Here is a 22,812-nt window from a genome sequence, read left to right on the forward strand (position 1 = left end):
TTTAAGTAAAAGAATTATTAAATAATATTAATACGGCGCAATTAATTTTTTTTTTGCTTTTATTTACAAGATGAAAATGTTTGCGGAAGTATTCAATGAAGATTTAAGCTTAATTCAAACGAAGTTTAATTTAAACGTTGGTCATAATTATTTGTAGCTATTTCACGTGAAAATTTGAGAGAACGTCCAAATTCAGGTAATTTAATTCTTTCTCTGCTCGGCGTAGAAATAGAGAAGCGCGTCATTGAAAAGGGGTACATTACGTCCATCTCTAAAATTACGTAGAAATACAAAATTAGCGCTCGAAATGTGGCAGTCTGTCGTAATTGCATCCAATCTCACTGATATTATATATCCCGATGCAAGGATATCCATTTTACGAGAGCAGCAAGAAATAAAAAAGTAATCACACATACGTTAAAAAAATGAAATGCTATTAAAGTTTTTTAGTATTTTTAAGCATTAGAAAAAAATGATTATAATAAAAAAATTAACGATAAAATTTTTACAGATTAGATATTAAATTACATTTGCTTATCGCAAGCAAAGTTTAAAAATAATTGAGTTAATATATAATTATTGTTAACAAGATACGGAATACTTTTATAATAAGATTCGTCTGTTATTGTTAGATCGTTACAAAATTTTAACTCATATCCTATTTTTTTTTTTTTTTTCAAAGACGTTTCATTTTATCAATATTCATTTGTGTTTAAGGTCTATATATTCTATTCACAATAGAATATTTTATAATAAATTTCGTAGCATCGATAAAAGATAGGGTGCTTTAAGATTCACGTCTACACAAAGTAATCGTCAGAACATTTTCATAAAATTTATGAACGACGCAGATGCCAATAAATTACAGTGAGAATATCGTCCTGGAACTTGGCAATCGTCCATAGATGAAATTTCGACACTTTTAACGACCGCAAAATAATTGCCATTATACATAGATAACTTGGACATTCATGACGTTGTAATGGCAAATCAAAGTACAACGAAATCACATTGTATATAAAAATTAATTTGACAAAAATATCTTTAAAAAATTAACGAAATTTCACATAGAAAACTCCTTTTTATTTAAAATAATTTTCCCAATCTAAATCTAAGTATTTCTTTTCATTATTATTGTATTATTTTATATCTATATATAAAATTTAATAATTATATATTTATTTTTAATATTTCGCGTGTTTATCTTTCCAAAGTATTCAGAGCACGATTACTGCCTGCACAGATATTAAACCTAAAAGACGCTTCGAAGCAAAAAAGCGAATCGAGAGCTTTAAGGGCGAATAAAGGCAAATAAGAGAGTTGTTAGCCGTCGTTGTCCTTGGACGTCTAAAAACGTAGTGATGTTGCCGTAAATAAATTTCTTGGCAGCAAACCGACGACGCGAAAAGCTCGATCCTCGCTCCCGTGTTCAAGAAAAATCTGGCGCCCGCAGCAACGACAAGCATTCGCGCGTTGTTGGCCCTGCGAGACGTTCGCGTCGCACCGGGAAAACATTCGAGACATTCGCCTCGTTGGATCTCACTCTACTATATATTCTCTATCTCTCAATTTTTCTCTCTCTTTCGCTACCGACGACGAATCTTGACGCGGAATCGCGACGCGATGCACTTTGAAAGATCCTTGGCAGCAAGCTGATTTTGTCTCGCCCGAAAACAAGCGCTAGCATTTTAGCTATTTTGTTAACGATCAAAAGTCAAGACGAACGACTCGTAAATTACAGAAGCATCTGGGTATAACTCTTCTATAAATTGTCTTGGATTTCTTTAGCGTTAAAAATAATCAATAAAATTATATATATATATATATATGTCTATAGAATATTAGAAAGCATCGATTTTTTTCTTTGTTATGTTTGAGGGAAAAATATATTATCGAAAGAAATATTTTATCACATCACACAGAAGAGTTTTTTTTGTAGATAGAATATTTAATACTCCATTATGTTACTTGGGTCAGAGATATGATTGTTGCACATTAATTTAAAAATGAAAGAATGTTTTAAAACGTTGCTTTTACGAAACAACTAAGAACTTTTTCAGATATTAAATTGAAGGCACATATTGCAAGAGACTTTTGCACCTTTTCTTGAACACTTTAAAGGGATTATAAATGAATACCTCTTTGAAGAGAGCCTTCTTGTCTTCCAATACGGTAAAAATAGTCGATAGACATTGACCCACAGAGAGGAGGGCCGTTGATGCCTACCTGGCCTACGTTCTGAAACGTCGGCAGATCCATTTAAAACTGATAGATCGGCGGTTTCGTTCGCGCTCGCACCTCATGAATTTATCAAAAAGATACATAAAAGGCACATTATCTAATTTTACTCCTTTTACCAAATAAATATCTAAAGCATATATATCTTTTAGATAAAAATTCGAGATATATACGGCAACTTTTGCTCTCTTGATTCCGATAAATATCGTATAATATGACTCTGTTACGATTCTCGATCTTGCCGCACATACATAAAACATCAAAATCGCCGGTATAAATATGATATAACAAGTAAACAAAATTATTCATTTGATATCGTAAATAAAAAATTATCTCTCTAGTCTTTTCTTAACGGAAAATGTACATCTTTTATTAACCTCTTCAGGCACCTGCTTGTACCTCGATATTTTCGCTAATGAAAAATCGATATGAAAAATCGCATCGATCAGAGAATCCATATATGAAAGACGACGTGATGGAGGTCACTGTATACATATAGCGTCAGTAATCTCGTTAGTTAAGACCGTCACACGAGAGAGAGACGCCGAGACGTGTCGTGAATTTTAAAAACCACGAATCGCCGTCCGGGCATCCCATTAACCCCGGGGGCTTTGTAGCGCATGATTAGTTTTTCCGTCGCCGTCGTGGTCGACGACGGAGTAGACTAACGAGATTGTCTCCGGAGTGCAGCACGCGAAGACCCGATCAAAAGCGAAGTCGTTATACAGCGGATTCGTAGGGAAATTGGGTCGGTCTCTGTAACGCCTCGGCGTCGCGATCGTATATATTGAGTTACAAGAAACTCGAAGGAGGGAGAGGAGACTGAAGAGAGAGAGACAGCAGTTCTTCGAGAATTCTCCAAGGGGATGAATGCACGCGCGAGACGTCCGCGTCGATATTTATTAGATTACCCAAGTGACGGACGGTTTTCGTTCATTCCAATGTGACCCGGGATGTGGAATAGACTTGAGAATAGAGAACGATGTCCGACATACACAAGTAACACACCAGCGATATCGCGTGTGACGAGCATTTCGGTATTCCGGGAGATTCGGTACTCGACTCGGTCAGCTGCGATCATCTTTTTCCTCTTACAATTAGATGAGAGACAGTTAATGAACGTTAAACATGCAAGAAACGACGTGAGGGAACGATAGGCGCGATAAAAACCCACGTAAAGAGTATATATTGATCATTAATTTATATAACCGAATTTCAAGCGAAAAGAAACGATGTACGAACCAAACTTGTTAAACGTCAAATATTTTTTTCAATCCGAAATATATTAAATCAATTAATTAGTATGCAAAATAGCACATCAATTATCCTTTTGCCTAAAAAGTGATAATTTTTAAGTATCCATAAATAAATACTCGCTCTATTTGTATATATATTGCAAATCAATTATTTCCATATTATAGGGGATCGATATAATAAGAATGATCGACACATAAAAATGGGAGAAAGGAAAAATAATCGGAAATTCAATCACATTTGTAGACACGCTACAGGGATCTAAATGTCGCAAAAATTAATATCAGCTTGGCAGTCACACCTCACTTATCGTGTCACGGATGTGTGCAACACATTGTTGAATACTGCAACATTGCAATATCGCATGAGAATAGAGTACGTTTTCCGATCTACTAGTCGACCTCATCCACTAATCCCAACGGGATTGCAACCTTGACAATTCGTTCTCCCCGACCTGAACACATACACGACGTCCTTCGTGTTTGACCAACAGAGAGATCTCTCTAATATACATATACATATATATATATATATATATATGTATATATATATATGTGTGTATATCAACCTTAATATTACAGAGGATATGAATTTCGCAAACCGAACCGAACACGTGAGATCGATATTCGCGAGCATGCTTCTTCACATTTTGTCACGCCAACTGTGTTTTGCATTTTATTTGAATTAAAACAACGCAATTTTCTCGATTATCGTTACGCTCGTGAAAACAAGCGGACAAAATTGTATCCTTTTAACCAGGAATTTAAGCATACATACAACAATTCGCAACTCTTTCTCTCTCTCGCTCCCCTTTATATGAAATAATATTATATACATACACATGCATATATTAAAGAGTCAAGAGTCATATATTTTTAAGTCAATAATTTTTTGAAAAAATATCGAGCCATATCGATAATATTTCAGAATTATAAATCATTGCAATTAAAAATCTCCTTTAGCAAGTTGATTCAAAAATGCCAACAGATATTATAAGGTTGATTCGTTCGTTTCAATTTTAATTCGTTAATAATTCTTATTTTTATCCTAAATATTTTATTCAACCTCCATTTTTCCTTCTACTCAGATAGTGTGATATTAAAGTAAAGTTAGCGGAATAAAATTTCACGAATACCTTTCGACCTGTATATAATATTTTGTTTCCAGAGGTGGTTGTGCAACACAGCGATATTATTAGTTACACCCGTCGTGCGTCGAGTGCACTCGCGGTTACTATTTCATAGTCAAACGTCAAAGCGACAGAATTTTTTTGCCGCATGTGCACGCACGCGATAAATATCGCGCTTCTTAATACGAACGTTATAATGTCGACAATTTCGCGACGATCTGTCCTCGAGGAAGAGGCAGGACGAAACAGTCGCGCGTTTCGCGTATTAAAACTGCTTTAAAGCCAGGTTAATCTTCCGTTTCGCGCAAATTAAGCTCCTTGGCACTCGACAAATTATCTCTCGAAGAGCGAATGTAACGAATTGCGTAGCAACATACGTGTTTGACGTATGCTGACGCGTTAAAGGGAAATATATTCAGCTGCGAGAGAGCGCTAATATAAACCGAGAGAAGCAAAATTTAGTACACTGCTTAGGGATCACAAAATGTTGATTTCGTTGAATTATTACCGTAATTGTTAATTTACAATTTCATTATATAAATTTAACGAATTAAATGAAATGAAATATATCGTATATATCTCTTTCTGGTAATTTACCAACCTAATAATTATGATATAATTATAACATTAAATTACATATAACGTTGCACATGTAATGCATTTATAATTATAATAAATTAGCTACCTATATTACTGTACGTTTATAAATGTGTGATTTTCACAGGCATTAAATTATTAAATAGCCAATAAAGGAGTAATCCGTTTATATATATATATATAAAATTAATTATTGTAATGATAGGAATCACAGGTAATATTCGAAAACTATCTATAAATGGCAATGATAACGATGATTTGAGTTTCATGACAAAACGGTTTATACGTCGTATATTAAGTATAATTTCGTCACACGAGTCGATCGCGTGTCGCACCTCCTTCAGCTCCAGATCCGATGCCTTTGCGGAAGCTTTGGCGAGCAAGAGAGCGAGTAAAGAGTTCCCGCGTCAGGTATATGAGAGGGTGGCCGTGTAGCGAGCCTTCAACAGCTCGTCTGACCTTTCGAAATTCTGCTCGAGTGTAACTTATTTGATTACGGATAATCGATCAATTGATCTTGCGGCGCGTTGTCCTCGAATGTGGCTGCCAATAAAAGCGATCAGTAATTACGACAAGACGACAAGACGAGCGGTCGCTCGTCAATCACATCGCCGTCACTTTTCGATTACGGCTGATTGTGAAAGGTTCGGCGACAAAACTCTCGACAATTTGCAGCGTTTGTAAAATCAACCGAATTTCAAATCAATGGCATTGATTTGTCAGAGAGAATGGGAGAAACGAGTAAATGTTTATAACGTTAATTATTTTGCAGAAACACGCACATCATACGCACAACATATTAGCAGCATAAAAATTCTTTAATAGCCGTACAAAGGCAGTCATATTCCATTGTTAAATAAATTTTCGAAAACTCTCTCCGCTTCACCTATTATTCTATTAAAATCAATTCCACATTATACAGAGCGTTCGTTATATACATTGATATACCGCGCGATCTTGACAGATTTTTCAATCAATTTCGACGAATCGATCTTTCGTTAGCGAAAATGTATTCAACGAATTGTGTTACCCCGTTCCGCGCAAACGTTATTCGTATTATTCCGGTTCATCGACTATTTATTAATCTGGCTAACGCCAGAGTCCCAGCTTGCAGTTTGTCCCACCGTTATAACGCTACGTCGTCCTCTCTCGCGCGTATCGAGACGCGCGAGCCGCAGTAGAAAGAGTCAGTGTTGCGCGAGCCACCGTGGCGCGAGGACGTGTCTTCCTCGTGCTGCGCTGTGACAGACATTAGTACGTGCGTGCGTACGTACGTGCGTGCCTTTCTTCCGGATCTCTCCGGCTTCCTTTTTTTTTCTCTTCGCGTTTCCTCTTTTCTTCCTTCTCGTCCGATTGTTATCGATTATTTTTGCTCCGTGCGTGCGTGCGTGCACCCGTTTCTCGGAGAACTTTATGAACTTTCGCAGAAACTCTCGTACTTTCTCGCGCCACGCGTCAACCAAACGTGTGTATATGTGTATGTGTAAATGTATGTTGTAATTTGGTTTCGTCCCGTTTATGTATTTACTTTCTTTCTTCCTCGTTTGACTCTCTAAACGCGCTTTGATCAGATAATCAGCCGGATAACAATGCGACCCGCTATTATGCACTCGGTAAGTCGTAATTATGTAGATAAAAGAGAGATTATTAATGTAATATAACTGCAGAAATATATATCATTATAAAAATATCTTATTAACGCATTCTCTTTAGCCCACGTACATGTAAATTTATTCTAAGAAAAGTATTTCTTACGAGATAAAATAAAATTTAAAGCGCTCTTTGTGTAAATATCTTTTTCGCGATAATATCATATATTTTTTTCATATTTAATTTGATTTGGAAATAGTAACAGAAAATATGTGTAGTTTGTCCTTTCGTATTTAGAATTTTGTAAAATTGTTTGCGAAGGAATTACAGAAATGTGTAAGGACTAAAGAAAAGCACAAAAAGCGGTGAAGTAAATAGAAAAATCAACGCTCTAAAATTAACAGAACGAAAAAGGATAATATTAGAGAAAAATGTGTAATAATGTTTGATTTTTCTCGCTTCTTTTTTTCCGCAATGAATTCATTGCGGTTACCAAGGGAATTAATCCCTGAAGTGGGAATCCCATCGATATCGTTGATGTAAATCATAAGTTCCACTTTTCAGACTTTGTTTGTTCGCGCGCACAGCGCGGGGGTATCATATATAAATTAATATTTCAAAGTAGAACGAAAAGAGGAAGACTTACCGATGCTGTGCACGTAACGCGAGCGCGGCACATCGCGGTTTTCCCATCGCCGCAAAACAGATAAATAATATGCGCCAAAGAGAGAGGAATCACCGTGCGAATATTAAAGACTTTTATTAATTCGCGTTTTCTCATCGAGTGTAATGCGGTCCAAGAAAAGGGCTCTCTTAATAAATCATTCTCAATGTATCCAATTAAATAATTACGAGACTAACTAAGTATATTCAATGTACTTGAATTAATATTTAATTAAATGTATGAATAATTGAATATCTAATTAAATATGTAGGTACCTATATGATTAATGTTTTTACTTTTTAAGATTCTAGAAAGAAATATATAAATAATGTTTCAACCTTTAGGATCTTTGTATTGTTATTGCATAAAGCGAAAGTAATCTATTCTCGCGTAGCTCGATTATAATATTTGGTTTTTAAGTTACTAACGAATAAATTAATAGAAATAATGTGACATTTTTATGTGCAATTTTTGTTCACCTTTTTACTTGATATATGTCATTTAGACGTATCATTTAATCCTCTTTATGGCTTATTTTTATATAACTACGATGAAAACACTTGTGGTTGAAACATAAATTTAGTAAACAAAGATGACACAAGCTCATGTGCTGAAACATCCCCTGGTGAATCATCAAAATGAATAAAATGGAGCTCATTCGAGACAAACAAATAATATATGCCATGTTACATGACATAACAAATATGAAATTGTACGTTTCTGTCAAAACGTTATTGTATATTTGCATATAGTCATTAAAAAAAAACTTTTCCCTCATTTTAATAAATATATATCATTCTGAAACGTAACGGAGTGTCAATTTTAATTTTGCAGATATTTTGCAGAAATATTGCACGATATTTGTTAGATATTGATTTATTTTCGACATTTTTTCGCATCATAGTGCGTTGAATAAGTAAATCTCATGGGAGATTATAAATTCATTGGATGAATTCTCCTGACAATAAAATAAAGCGAATCATCCGGTTTATACATATATGTATGTATTATATCGTGCCTTCTATTATGGCACAAACTTTTCTCATTCTTTTCTTTATACAGAAAAGCTTGTTATTAGTGGTATCGAAAAAGAGTGATATCCCGCGTGAAAAATAAATCGAATATAAGAACAATAAACCTTCTTTTTCGAGAAAATTAATTTTAGGAAAAAATTAAAAAATTAATACTCGTGCTTCGTGACATTTTTATACTTGGATAACTTTTCACTACAATGCGACATAAATCGTTCAAAATATATCAACAGCGGTTATAAAAGTACAATTTAAAATATCCAACGTATTCGAAAATTAAAAAATATATATATGTATATGTAATAAAAAATTTAATAAAAGCTGGAATAAAAAATTTCACCGAACAAGTTATTTGTATAAAATACGAAGATTGTTTTCACAATTTCTATAAAATGGATATATTATATCTTTATTCATATATTCTCCGACAGACGCTGTCGAAAGAAAAATTCAACCAATGGCACAGCGTCATTGAAAGTTATACAAGTTTATAAGAATGACATTTCACATTCGATGTTTTCAGAGAGAAGAGAATAAAGTTTACGAAAAAACTTTTACTCGATATTTGCGATTTACTTTCCCGCATAATATCGCGCGATCTCTTCTCGATATCGAACCGTATATTCACAACCTGCTCTCGCATACGCGACCGCAACGTGGATTATCGCTTCATCTTCCGATGTACTCGCACCCGACGAGTCTGCGCCACGTGTCCGAACATTTTTATGTCCGTCGAGTGCCCGACCTGCTGTGCATCATTGACGAGTCCCTCTTATAAGTGGCGTCTATACCGTTATAACTCAATAATTCAATAATTCAAGCTATCTAGATAAAACTCAAAGTGGAATATCAAATTATGAGAGACGAGTCATCTCCCGCGCATGAAATACTATTCCAAGTATATTATTTCTCTTGTATAATTCTCTCGTAAATAATTTCAATATATAAAAATTACATTTTATACAAGATGACTCGCTGTATATTTTGTATGACGATAGTTGTCAAAAGTTTTTATTAGTTTAAAAAAATCAATTGTGGCGGTATAGTGACGTAAACTATTAAAAAATAAAATAGAGAGAGTAATGCATGTGTGTGTATCAGCTCCTTTGGCATAATTTTCGATTCTTTTCTCCCATCAATCCTAAAGAGAGATCACACGTACAAGATACTCTGTACTCTATCTTAAACGTATCATAAATCATTTTATCCCTCAAGAGGAGAAGAGTGTCTCTTGTGTGTCGCTATTTCATTCAGAGTCACGAATTCAGACGGAGACGAATATCTCGCGGGAGGAATCATCCCTCTAAGGCTAAGGAATATATATGGAATTAAAGGTAATTCAACCTTTGCCTCGGAAACGGAACATGTTTCTCGAGAAAGCAATTCCGTTCTTTATAAGAGCCCTCGCTTTTACCTACCTACCTACCCTGATGTATGAAAGGTAAAGCCTGGCCTGCCTGGCCTGCCTGCCTATCTACCCCTCGATGAGTAGCACGAGTCGGTAAAGTGGTTCTCATGGCCGACGGCCTGCTATCGGATTTCGTTCCATTTCCAAACCCCATCCGGGGCCAACGTCGGACATTACACCCGTTAAAATAGCTTTCTCGTGTTTTGTGCGCCGCCGTGTTGTTTCTCTCTCGATTCCCGCGCGATAATCGCGAAACTCTCGCACATTATCGCCCGTAAATCCTCGTAACGCGCGTAATTTTACGGGAAAAATAACGTCGCGATCACTCTTCCGTAAACTCATTCAGGAACGCTACATTCTTACGAGAAAATGCGTTTTCATTTGTAACGTATGTCGGCGAATAAACCGCGTGTTTTGAAGTTTTATGTGTATGTACATTCGAGCGATACAAATTATATACGTACCTATGTATATTAGCTTTATACGTTCGAGATTTTTGTATATAGTCAGAAAATAGTTAAAAACACCGCTCGTCTTAAATCTCATCGCATATTCCTCTGTCTTTCTTTCTCTGCTTTTTCTGAGATAGATTAAAGTTAACTGAAGCAATTTAAACGAAATTATCATATATATTTATCTATATTTTACACGAATTTCTGAAATATAAGTAACAAAACGTAAAAAAATGAACGATGCAGAGATTAAATCGCCGTTCCATTTATCGCTAACGAGAGATAATTCCATAAAAAAAATTAGACGAAAAAACGATTTAATATAAAATCGTTATCAAAACGATTTCGAGACACGGATTAACAATCATACGATCAAGAATAATTGAATTATATAGCCGACTGGCTTCGTGACAAACGAAAACGTAAGACTAAAAAGTCATACAAATCGAATATACGTCATCATTATTTTTCAATATCCACGGATTTTATCACAAAGTGCCGGGAGTATCGTCTAATAAAGTATACTTTTAAGTGCCGAACTACTTTCAATTATCTCCCGTTGCGTGGATTTACGTGTATCGGCCGGCAGTCAATGTCGGAGATCGAATGAAGAAGCAATCGATAGAATCGGTTTTCATTCTCTCGCATTTTCTTCCTCTCGCTTCGACAAATAGAAATCGGACTAGATCCCCGATTATCTATGATTGACTAACGCACTTAATTAGAACGGCGCCGAAGGGACCGTTTTAATAGCCAAGTGCTTTTCAATCAGCTGTGAAGTCTGTATTTTCGTAAAATTTTAATTAAAATTAGTGACGCAAATTGCTCGACCATTATAATAACTCTTACAGAGAGTTGATGAAAATTCAATCATTTATTCTTATGTGGGTATTATCGAATCCAAATAATTGATATGTTCTAAATTTAGCAGAAAAAATGCATCATTTTTTTATCTTAATTTACACTTAAATCCTATAAATTAAAATTTTGATTGATAAAACTGCAGATTAAAATTCAAACAAATTAATTCATCTTATGAAAGAGAGAGGTCTGGTCTCGCGTATAGTTTTAAGTAACTGTATGATGATTCGAACCGCGGTGAGACTTTAGATGCAAACGCGATAGAAATTGGAACTCGACAGGTATAACGCGCGTCTCGATGCGAGAGAGGGCTGACCTTTTCATATTTCTCTGACTCGATTCCAAGCGCACACCTCTTTCTGGCATTGGCCGCGCTTTTTCAAGTTTATTCCTGCCAACGACTGGCCGCGAGCTAGCTCTATCGCGATCAGCTGCGTCAGATCCATCAAGATCTCTCTCCTCGGATACGCGCACGCGTTCGCTATGTGCGTCACATGAGCGAGTATCGTTTTATTCTCACGCCACGAGAATCCGTTTTATTTTCACGCTGCGGGGATCGCTATCCCCTGTCGGCTTACAAATCTCCGCCGAAACTCAGGATTGTCCCACCGTCCGAGGGTTCGATCGGAAAGCCGTGGGCTTTACCTGCGAGATATGAATTTGCATGCCAAATTCCTGGGTGAAAATAAATTCGGAGCAGAAAAAAACGAGTTTTATTCATACCTATATGCAATAAGTTTAAATTTTCGATTAAATGCGAAGAAATTTTACGCTCATTAAATATTACGCGAATATGTTTTATCTATGAAATGTAACTCTTGAATTTTTACATTCATTACATTGGTTATTTAATTATTGAAGATATTTTTATTATAATATAAATTGATTCTATATTGTATTATAATATTATAAAGATTGAATTTTATAAATATTAATTATTGAAAAATTTTGTATATTTTATCTCGGAATATTTATATGAAAATTTCTTAATCGAGTTATGTTCGCGACGGAAAATATAAAACTTTAGCATAGATCTTGTTTACATATTTTTTACGTGACCAACAGTGGCGACCCTGTTTACAATGTGCATGCACGTTCGTGCTCGATACCTTGAGACTGTCTCGGTAAACAGAGTCGAGGGAATTAACGTCGATATGCGTGATATGTGACTGAGATACATGATGCAGGAGCACCCTATAGAAACAGTTGACATTCTTGGCGTTCCCGCCAATTGTAATTGCAAATTCTGGCATTGATTACCATTGTGAAGGGTCTACCGTCTTTGCCCTCCTTTCTCTTTGCAGAAACACCCGGGATTTATCCGCAAAATTAACGTTATACATAAATGTATATTTCATATTACTAAATGGATATTTTTATATTTTCGAAAAAATTTATTATATTCATAAACTCTAAAAAATTTAAACCCTATAAACTACTAAAAAATTAAAATATTAAAAGAGAGAGAGAGAGAGAGAGAGAGAGTAAATAATTTGTATTAAAACTGTAATCCGGATAATAATTTTATATCTTAATCATTGATTAACTTAACAATGATTAAACTAAATTAAAAATGGCGAAAATTTATTGAAATATTATATAATAAAATTGAGGTATCAAGAAAAAGAGCTTCGTAGAATTATACAATGAAAAAAACTCTTTGGATTTTTGGCATGAGCAATTATATTTCAGATAATTTAGATATATCTGAGAATATTAGAATAAATCCACTTATAAATTTATGATTATATATATGACATTTATGTGATTCAAATCTCCCTGGAATGTATTCGGCGGCAATGATTGAAACACTTTTTATTCGGTAGGAAATTCCTATGTATTTATTCCAAAATAAATCGAAGATGTGATAAAGCGTAAAATTTAGTCTCTATAATACATATATATATCTCTATAAATATCCATTTTATAGGTCAAAATAGATGTTACACTCGTAAAATTCATTGGGGTCGAGAACAAGAGAGAAAGAACGTAGTCGAGATGTTTAAGATGTATATTCCCGCTTTTTCCGCCAACTATGGCGAACGCGGATATATGCTTACAGTTGGCTCATTTCCATTTACAATGCCCTGCACGAGAATTTCGGCCGCGACGCGAAATCTTTGGAGCGCACCGCTCTCGAAAAGTTCACCGTTGAGCATGTAGTAATTCAGTCTGACACACTTTTCACGACAACCGTAATGACATTTCCGTTCCTTTCGTCTAAAGGTAGCCGTTTCGCCGGTCGACCGGTTACGATTTTCAATTTCATGCATATCGGAAGCGCGAGTCTCCCTCTCCTTTTTCTCTCGCAACGACGAGAATAATTCTAGGAGAATATTTCTAGTTACGAGAGATAGGGATTCTCATAGAATTTCTCCCCGATCGTGAATGGAAGCGGCCTTTTGGAAAAGAAGGCGCATTTACTGGGGTGCCAATAGCGAGATAAAAGCGAGAGTCGAACCGTATGCAGTTTGCACCAACTTATGTATCTATGTAGCTGTTCTTAAACAGTGTCACTTTCGCGACAGCGTATATAATTGAGCATAAAAGCTTTCGAGTTTTGCTATATCTCTATCTTGCTTTAATACACGGAAGTGTAACGCACTACTTTCCAGTGAAATCAGAACTGAAACACAACTTAATTTAATATTTTACGTCCGAGAGAGATTTATTAAGCTTCTTCTGAGAAAAATATATACAAAGCCATTTATCATGTTTATTTCAACGAACTCGAAAATGGGATTAATTATTGTAAATTTTATATATATATTGAAACTGCGAATAAAATAAACTTTTAACGAGATGTTTCAACAACATGTTTTGACAATATAGCTCAAACGTAATAATACAATATTACCTAAATAAATTGTAAAAGTCGCAAAGTTAAAATCACTCTTGCGCGATACAAAAGATTTTTCACCGAAAAGCAATGTATAGTTTTATCTTCCACAAACACGTACGGAACGTAATGTGCGTTTTGCGTATGCGTGTATCAAAAGTCCCATAAAATGTATACGACTTATCAACACTCGCTTTTATAAGGTTTACGTTCCGCTCAATGGCTCCATTCCAAATTGATTATTTTTCCGCTACGACGATACTATCTGACCATTTGTTCATCGACGGTATACTCGAGCCGGCATAAATCCCGCATATGTCCGCTTTACGACGCGTTTTTCCGTCCATTCGCGGCCTACATGAGTATTACGCTCGCGGAAATATCGCGCCACCCGATACATCGCATCGCGCGATATAAGCCAGAAGCTTTTCTTAGACGTCGGTCACTGACAAGAACGACCGGCGACCGTAAAAGCGTGTGTTTCTATTCACACGCGGAAAACGGACGACGGCGTCTGGCGAGACGATATATCGTTTCTGGACCGATTACTCTAATTTTATTCACATTTTTCGAGGCACCGAACGTGCACACTCTCTCTCGAGAGTGTGTATTTGCGAAATCGTCGAGCGTGCACGGACGATATCGCTAACGGAGATAAATAATAATGCATATTCCGCCATGCAAAACGCAACATTCCACGTTATTGCGTCGCTCCGGCGACTCGACGTCTCGCCGAGTGTAATAAAAAATTCGCATTGTACGCATAAACGCGAGCATCTCCTTCTGTCTCTCTTGTATGCATGTTTTATTTCAGTCGCTACTCTGACATATTTTTGTTCATCTCTCTCTCTCTCTCTGTCTGTCTTACGAAAACCTATCGTCTGCAAATTCAACAGAGATTATAATGAGCACAGTTGAAAACTTTGTTTAGAGTTTCAAGAAAAAAGACTCTTAATACAAGCGATCAACTTGTTCCATTTTATTTACAAGTCGTAAATTTTAGTGGATAAAACATTTCTCGGATAGAACTATTCTCTCAAAATAATAGTTCTTTATTATCATTATTGTCTTCGTGAATTTAACGATTTCAAACATCATAAATGTGACAAAATTTATTTTTAATTTCATATTTCATGAAAAGCAATCTTTCTACCGGTTTCTCGTTCAATTTTACATCATTCGATAACATCGATATAACAGAAACGTATATACTATATCGCTACTACACGTCCAAGGAAGAAACACCTAGAGACTCTAATCAGATTTTCTCTCGAGATATCAGAATTATTGGACAATCCCGAGCGGAAAGAGAGTCAGAAGCGAAACGAAGTGCCAGCCAAAGATGATGTTCAATTAATTAAGTTCACGGGCGTAGTTATCGGCTATGCTCTTCTGTGTACGCCAGGTAAAAGAATTTGCAAAAGTCAGAAAACTCGATCTCTCATTCTATCTGTATATTCTACAACGCGACTCTATTCAGACTTCAAGCGCTGCGTCCCTTATATAAAACATGGCAGGTGCAGGTAATTAAGGACGCTCGTGGCAGCATTTATTTATAATTAAATGGAAAATACAACGTCGCGGGAATGACGTTTAAATGTCATGATATCGTTGTAAAGCGTCGCACGCAGTACGGAATGTAATTTAAAATATTGTCTCGTGAAAAATATTATATTCGAGCGTACTAATCAAGGCATGAAAAAGTGAGAAAAAGAGAGAAAGAAGTTACCTTTGCATTTTATTATTGTCGCATTTGACAATGTCATAATAATCAAATATAGCTAATCGCTACACAGATATAATTCTTTCTTATTGCGGCATCGGATCAAAACAATCGCTAATAATATCCATCCGATATTTATATCCTTTATCTTTCCTCTTTATCAATTACCCATCAACCTTGAATTTTTCTTCGATTATCTTCATATTTTTCTATAAAAATTTCTTCTTAAAAAACTTTAAGAGAGTAACACTATTTTTTGACATGTTTAATATATTTTCCACTATTACCTTGACAATTTTATGGTATAAAAAACTTTATAATAAAGTTTTGTGCTACAACGAATTGTATTCGAGATTAAATACAGAACGCGGTTTTGTCCTCCTTTAAATTTCCAAAGCTAAAGCTTTTTAATTTAAATCGCCATGAACACAAAGACAGTCGAGAGTCTTTGTCGCATTTTGAAAAAGAATTCGAAGGAAATTGGTGGGGTAGATCTGGGACACTCTGTATGCGCGAGAAGAATTATATTTAGTAATTAACGACCCGCCTCGCGATGGAACGCGTCTATTTTGAAAGCCGCTGAGAAAGTCATATAAGATGCAACAGCAAAAGATGACTGTTGAAACGCCAGTACTCTGGCGACACTCCAATTTCACAGGAAGCATCGGTACACGCTTCCAGTACGTATATACATCGTTTCGCACTCCACTCGACCCAGTAATTATGAGCCGGTGTAGACTCGACGTCCTAAACTGTACCCTCCTCCGCTTCTGCTCTGTCACGCAGTGGAAAAGCTCGCGGAATAGCTGTTGCTTCGATCGACCTCTGTCGAGGACGTTTCGTTTCGAGCAATCGATGACGTTTGTATACTCTCTGTAGTACCGCTCTCTCGCGTGTAAACCCTACTTGTTTTCACCGCGAACTCTCTCGCTCCAAATTACATTTAAGCTCCCGCCCGAACAATGCAAGAGTGAATGTCTCTCTCATTTCGAGAAACAAAAGGATTCGCGAAAGTATACTCGATCCAGTAAGATCTAGTGCCATCTACTTTATATCCTATACCACTTTTTATCGTAAACCGGGGAATCCAAGACTGCAGGTGAAACAAAAAATAATTATGCGTGTGTACGAAGCTGCAATAATTTATAATGCGTGTTCCTCGAACGTAATATATTAAAAATTTTATTTCTGCTGACTCATGACCTTCATTGTGTGTCCAACTCATTTATTATATTATTTTATTATTAATATAAATAACGTAAATCACAAAGAAAATTTTGAAAATTTTTAGCAATTTAATAAGTATCATATAAACAAAATTAATTGATAAAAATTAATGTTTGAAAATGTTAAAAAAATTAATTTTAAAAAAGATGGCAATATTAAAAAATATTAATACTTGATATAATAGATTTTATATTAATATTGATAATATTGTAAGCCGATAAAAATAAAATTTTAACGTAATTCAATTTTCGCTTACAATTTTATTTTATCTCATCATAGTATGTTTTTTATAATATTTAATTACAATATTTCAATATTATATAATCAAATTTGTAATCTTATTCTATCGAGATAAAAATTGCTGTAAAGTTCAAATATATTCCTACTATTTAAATTTTAAATAATCTAAAAATCTAAAGAATATCTTAAAACGTATTTTAAAGTCTCCCGAGACATTCTCTATGCTTTGGATGTTCTTTGCAACTTCCTTTTAAACTTTAACTGCCTTTTCGTGTTATTTGGGCACGGATGCAAGACGACAGGCGTGCATCAACACAAAGTCTTACTCGTCTCGCTAATGAGACAGTCCGCAAACACTCAAAGAGGCCCTCCTCGTAAAATCAACGTCATAAATGTAACGTCTCGAAGGAGGCACTCGAGCGTAAATAATCACGCGAAATTTGTGTTCCGAAGAATCGCAGAACGAGTCCCGGAAGGCTTATTTGCATTGCTCCTGACAAGCATCGTTTAAAGCACAGAGCCCGGTTTCGATCCTCGCGTTTTCCGCTCGTCTCACGTCGGCATTTCGCTAGGAACGTTTCCGCGTATCTTGCGATCATGGGACATAATTGTATTTCAGGAAGCTTATAACGCGCGAGCCGTCAACATAAAAGGAACAGAACGCCGCGCGAATTTTAATATCGGCGCCAATCCCCCGCGATTCATCAGCTGAATGCAATTTTCCGCGCGTTTTTCTATGCTAAAATAAAACATCCTGTCTCGTAAACGAGAAGATCGGCCCGCATACGTTCTAACATGAGAAAATAGGAGAGTCTGAACAATCTTCTATCTCCTTCCCGCAAAACTTCTTGTAATATCGTATACTCTACATAATGTTGAATGGAAAATTAACAATACTGCAACGAATTTTTTTTTTTACGAGTCACGTCTTCTCTTTTGTTATACGATAAACGAAAGAATGCGAAGAACAAAATCCTTTTATAACTTTGTGGTTTCGTTATATGTATAAAAAAATATTTAAAAATCTCTAAAAAAATTATTTTTTCACTTTTTATAATTATCTTCGTTTATTTTTTCTTCAAACATTTTTTTTTAATTAAGAAACCTAATAATAATTGTGCACAAAAACTACTTCGTATAAAAATTTTATTTTTGTCGATTTGTATCATTATTTCGCCGGCTTATTTCTTGGCGTTGACAAAGATTAAATTTTTCTTCCGAGACGGAGGACATTTTAGCGTTTCGGCAATTTGAACAGAATATGTGCAGCGCGACAAAGATATAATCCCATTGCGTAACACGGGATTTCCGCGCTTTTAACGGTCGAAAAAAAGATGATTTAGTCTGCGAGAGCGCTTGAACGCGAGTAGTGGTGCATTATGACATAAAAATATGATTACCGTTACCGCTGTGCTCTGCGCAAACCCTTAAAAGAACGTTGATATATTAATTTACACAGTGCCAAGAGTGATTTTAAAGTGTCATTAGCGAGGACGTCCATTATAACGAAATTGTAATTATCTACCCTTTCACACACGCGTATATTATTATATGTATATATATGTGTGTGTGTGTGTGTATATATATATATATATACATATATTCCCCTCAATTCGTTCCCCAGGAAATGCACAAGCTTGATTGCTGCCCCTCTCTCTTTCTCTCTTTCGCATTGATGATCGATACTTCGAATCAAAATACGCACCGCACAAGCTTTAGACATATATTTGTTCGAAAAAATAAAAGCGCGTGCTGTCGAGCTAAATTTTTTAATATGAATAGTTCGAATACACAGTGTTCTCCTTTGGTTTCCTCTCTCGCACAGAGGGATATATTGTTAATTTCAATTTTTTCCTCTAACGAAAATTGGATAGAACAGTTTATCCCAATAGTTGTTTGATTTTCGATTCGGAATATCCATAATCTCAAAAACAATGTAATAGAGTAAAATTCATATAAATATCTTTCTTCTTTTTAATATTTTTTATTATTCGAAAGCACTACCGTATATCTTTTACTACTCTACAATTTATTAAAATTGATATATATATATATCCTTTCTAATACATCTAATATATATCATTCCTAACACTGATGGATTATTATTGATGCGATTTTGATCTATTTTATATCTATTAATATTGATAAAATTTCGCAAAAAAAATTTCCATTAAAATAACATATATTATACATTTCTATTATATACACACACAGATATGAGCGTGAAAATATACATATATGTTATTATTTTTCGCGAATTATTTTTATTTTAATTATAATTAGATTTATTATATAGGTATATGTATCTGTATACATATATTATAACAACTTGTGATTTTCAAAATTAGAAATATCTCATCAACAGAATGTGATCGGAATAAGTTTGTAAAAAACATAGCTTTAAGTGATTCATCCGTAATATGTTAAGTACACTGCGTATATATTTCCACCGACTAACCAAGTTATTCCGGTACGTGACTATCAGCTGGCGTGGATTTCCGAGTGTTATCACGATTGATTGATATGTTTCTTTTACGGGACACGTGCACCGGTTCCCACGTTGAAAAGTGTATGTAAACTTCCGTGCGATTTATACAGCGTGCGAATAATCCGTGAATTGCATGCAAGTAGTTTAGACACGCACACATAAATGTGTGTGTGTGTGTGTGTGTGATAGCGAGGATTTACACAACACGGTCGTTCCACGTAGAGGAAAAGGATTCATAAAAGTATCTTCATGACTCGTAACGGCGGTCGCGCGAGATAAACGATTCTACTTATATATGCGCGTCGCATTACCTTTCAAAGTTGTACTCTGTTACTACCGCTTTTAACACATCTCTAACGTACGTTGATACGATCCGTAGATCTCTCCAGGGAATGTCGCACCGACGATTTATAACGCCACGTGTAGCATATGGCGCTCGGATTGAAGCGGTGTTATTGGAATGGTGTGTTTAATATTGTCGAGGACTATTTCTACCCGTCGAAACAATGAAAAATGTTTATACTCTTCGAATTGAACGCGTTCGGAAAATTTCGGAAAAAGCTAGCAGACCTAACAGTCATTCTCAATTGCTGTATCGACGCTTTATATTTATCGCGGCTAAAATTATACTCAAATTTATATGCAAAAGTAGGAATTATATAAAAGAGGATATGTATGTTGAATTAATTTCTTATCGTTACAAATATTTCTGTTTCAGCTCAACAATCGTCGGGAATCACCGACATAAGGCCAGCCCCTTAGGTTTTATCCAGTCTCGTCGCGACTGACCGCCAAAATACATCGTAAGGATGACCGATCATGAATAATCGATTTAATCGATATATATCTGAAGAAAAAATTTAAAAAATTTATAAATAATTATAAATATAATTTCTTCTTGTTTCTTTATTAATACATATTTAATAATTTTTTTAAACGCTGCAAAATAATTTAGCACAAAAAAATTTTCATTTTATTCATCATTTTTGTTTCCTTGGAATAATAAATAAATAATTTGACGAAAAAATAGAAAAAAAGTCTAGCGGCTCCTTTAAAGTTTACGTCTCGTTTAACGCGAAAAGAATAAACGATCTTTATTCATTCGATCGGAAATAATAAGTGATATGTATATATATATAAAAATCGAAAATCGATTATTCCTGGCCGTTCCCCTAGTACATCGACGACGCGTCAATGTGGCAAAGAAAGAACCTAACGAGAGATAAAGAGATAAAGAGACGTCGCGTCGCGATCGCGCTCGGATAGAAGGTAGAAAATCATGCGTCTCCTGACGGCGACAGGCGCCGATACCGATCCCGTACGCAGGACTCAGGATGTATCGTTGGACAGCGATGTTGGCTCGCGCGGATCCGAGAAGTGCGGCGGCAGCAACAGCGGGTGCAGTAGCAGGGACCAGGACGGAATCCGCGACGGCGTCGTCTACGATCGCGGCCACGGCAACGGAAGCGGCAGCAACGGTAATCGCGCTTACGGCGACGATTTCTGGGCATGTACGTCTTCTATCCGGCGGACGAGCTCCTGCGTATCTATGAGAATCCGATTCGGGAATCCGTGTCACTGACTGTCAACAGCACTGACGCAGCAGTGAACAACGGTTATCGCGAGGAGGCGAACCAGCAACGATATTATCAACCGCAACAGCAACAGCGAATCGTCGTCGCGTCCAACGACGACGTACGTAAACGCAAGAAGGAGAGAAGGCGGGAGACTGGTCAGACGGCCAGTAGTAGGAGGCAAACTGTGCGAAACAGCGGCGGCAACGTCGACAAGAAAGGACGACGGAGCGGGGAGCAGCACGCCGGGACTATGCAAAATAATCGTGCCTCCGGCTCCGAAGAGGCCGCCAATCATCCCCTCAAGGACCTCACGCAGTCGAATCTCAACGAGCCCCTCAAGCAACACAATGGCGTCGCGCTTAAGCTCGTGCAGACGGGTAAGTGCGCGCGTTTCTCCGCGCCTAGTGCTTAACTATTACATTTCTCCGAGTACTTATTTATATTCGTCTCGTTCGGGTGTTGCCCTTCTTCTCCCTCTCTATCGCTCCATTCCAGCTTTCAACGTTAAAGTTAAAAGCATTTTCGAAACTTCCCGATTGAAATATTAACAATATTAGACGAGACCTTATTCAAGTCGTATCACGTGCGCAATCGTGTTTCCTCTTTCTGCAAATATCTTTCAAGATCCTCGCAATTTTTTCCTCACAAATCTTTTTAATTCTTTTGCCATTTTAAAATATCGCTCGACATTTTTAGCGACGGCTTATCAAATAAAATAATCACGTTTGCACATTATCAGGATAAAACGTGGAATGTAGCGAAGAGATAAGAAATTAACTGCGTATTTCGTCGCGCTTGTTGGATTAGAAGGGAAAAAGTGTGTCTGCAAATTTAATTGCCATACCGTGTACGCATGATAAAGCACCGGTCGTTCTCCAGCAATCCTTCCGCATTCTTTATCTACTTGAAAGCTAATATTCGCAAAGCTACGTTATATCTCTCTACGTTATATCGCGACAAAATATCCGCAATATTTGCTACAAAATTCGTAAACTGAAAAATCGACCTGTCGGTTGGCCAATGATCCAAATTATCTGTATATTTAATACACTTACAGCCTCGTATATAATCGTATACATCATACAACTCTCATTACCAACTCCGAACTTCTACGCGAGTTAGCATATTATGGATTTTGACTTGGCGGAAGTTTAATAGCCGTCGAGCGAAGATGGTTTAGGTTTATATCGTTAAATCGTGTAAAGGAGAGATGACATAAAAGCGAATACCATTATATAATAGAAAATCTGGATTTCACTCAATGTCAAATTTGGATTTTTGAAAGATATCTATAAGAAATGGCAATTTTGTGCTGAAAATTGCGTGAAAGAAGCGGCAAAGATATTTTCTATTATTATTTTTTCTCTTATTAAATATATAAAGAATGCGATGTAATTTGTTGAAATTGTAAATAATATTAAAAATAAACATAGATATAATCTTTCTGAGAAATCAGCTGTTAAATGTCATGATGCTTAATAAATTTGAGATTAA

At 35.9% G+C, this 22,812-nt stretch overlaps 1 protein-coding gene and 1 long non-coding RNA gene across 8 annotated transcripts in view; one reads left to right on the forward strand and one right to left on the reverse strand.

The window, feature by feature from the left end:
• Nucleotides 1-22,812, reverse strand: part of LOC145946369 (uncharacterized) — a 114,871-nt gene that overhangs the window by 60,462 nt on the left and 31,597 nt on the right. The gene's annotated exons all lie outside the window — the stretch shown is intronic.
• Nucleotides 6,386-22,812, forward strand: part of Stacl (SH3 and cysteine-rich domain-containing protein) — a 52,921-nt gene continuing 36,494 nt past the window's right edge. For 3 of the 7 annotated variants that reach the window (XM_083055946.1, XM_083055952.1, XM_083055951.1), the window contains exons 1-3: nt 6,386-6,831; nt 20,460-20,544; nt 20,918-21,695. In XM_083055946.1, the coding sequence (XP_082912072.1) occupies nt 21,251-21,695 (445 nt within the window). In that variant the 5' untranslated portion in view covers nt 6,386-6,831; nt 20,460-20,544; nt 20,918-21,250. The other 4 variants (XM_083055947.1, XM_083055948.1, XM_083055950.1 and 1 more) reach the window with 4 other exon arrangements.

The sequence above is a fragment of the Prenolepis imparis genome, unplaced genomic scaffold (genome assembly GCF_030444845.1).
Source record: "Prenolepis imparis isolate NDT839.2.m4 unplaced genomic scaffold, iyPreImpa1.0 SCAF_15, whole genome shotgun sequence".
In the NCBI taxonomy this organism is placed as follows: domain Eukaryota; kingdom Metazoa; phylum Arthropoda; class Insecta; order Hymenoptera; family Formicidae; genus Prenolepis; species Prenolepis imparis.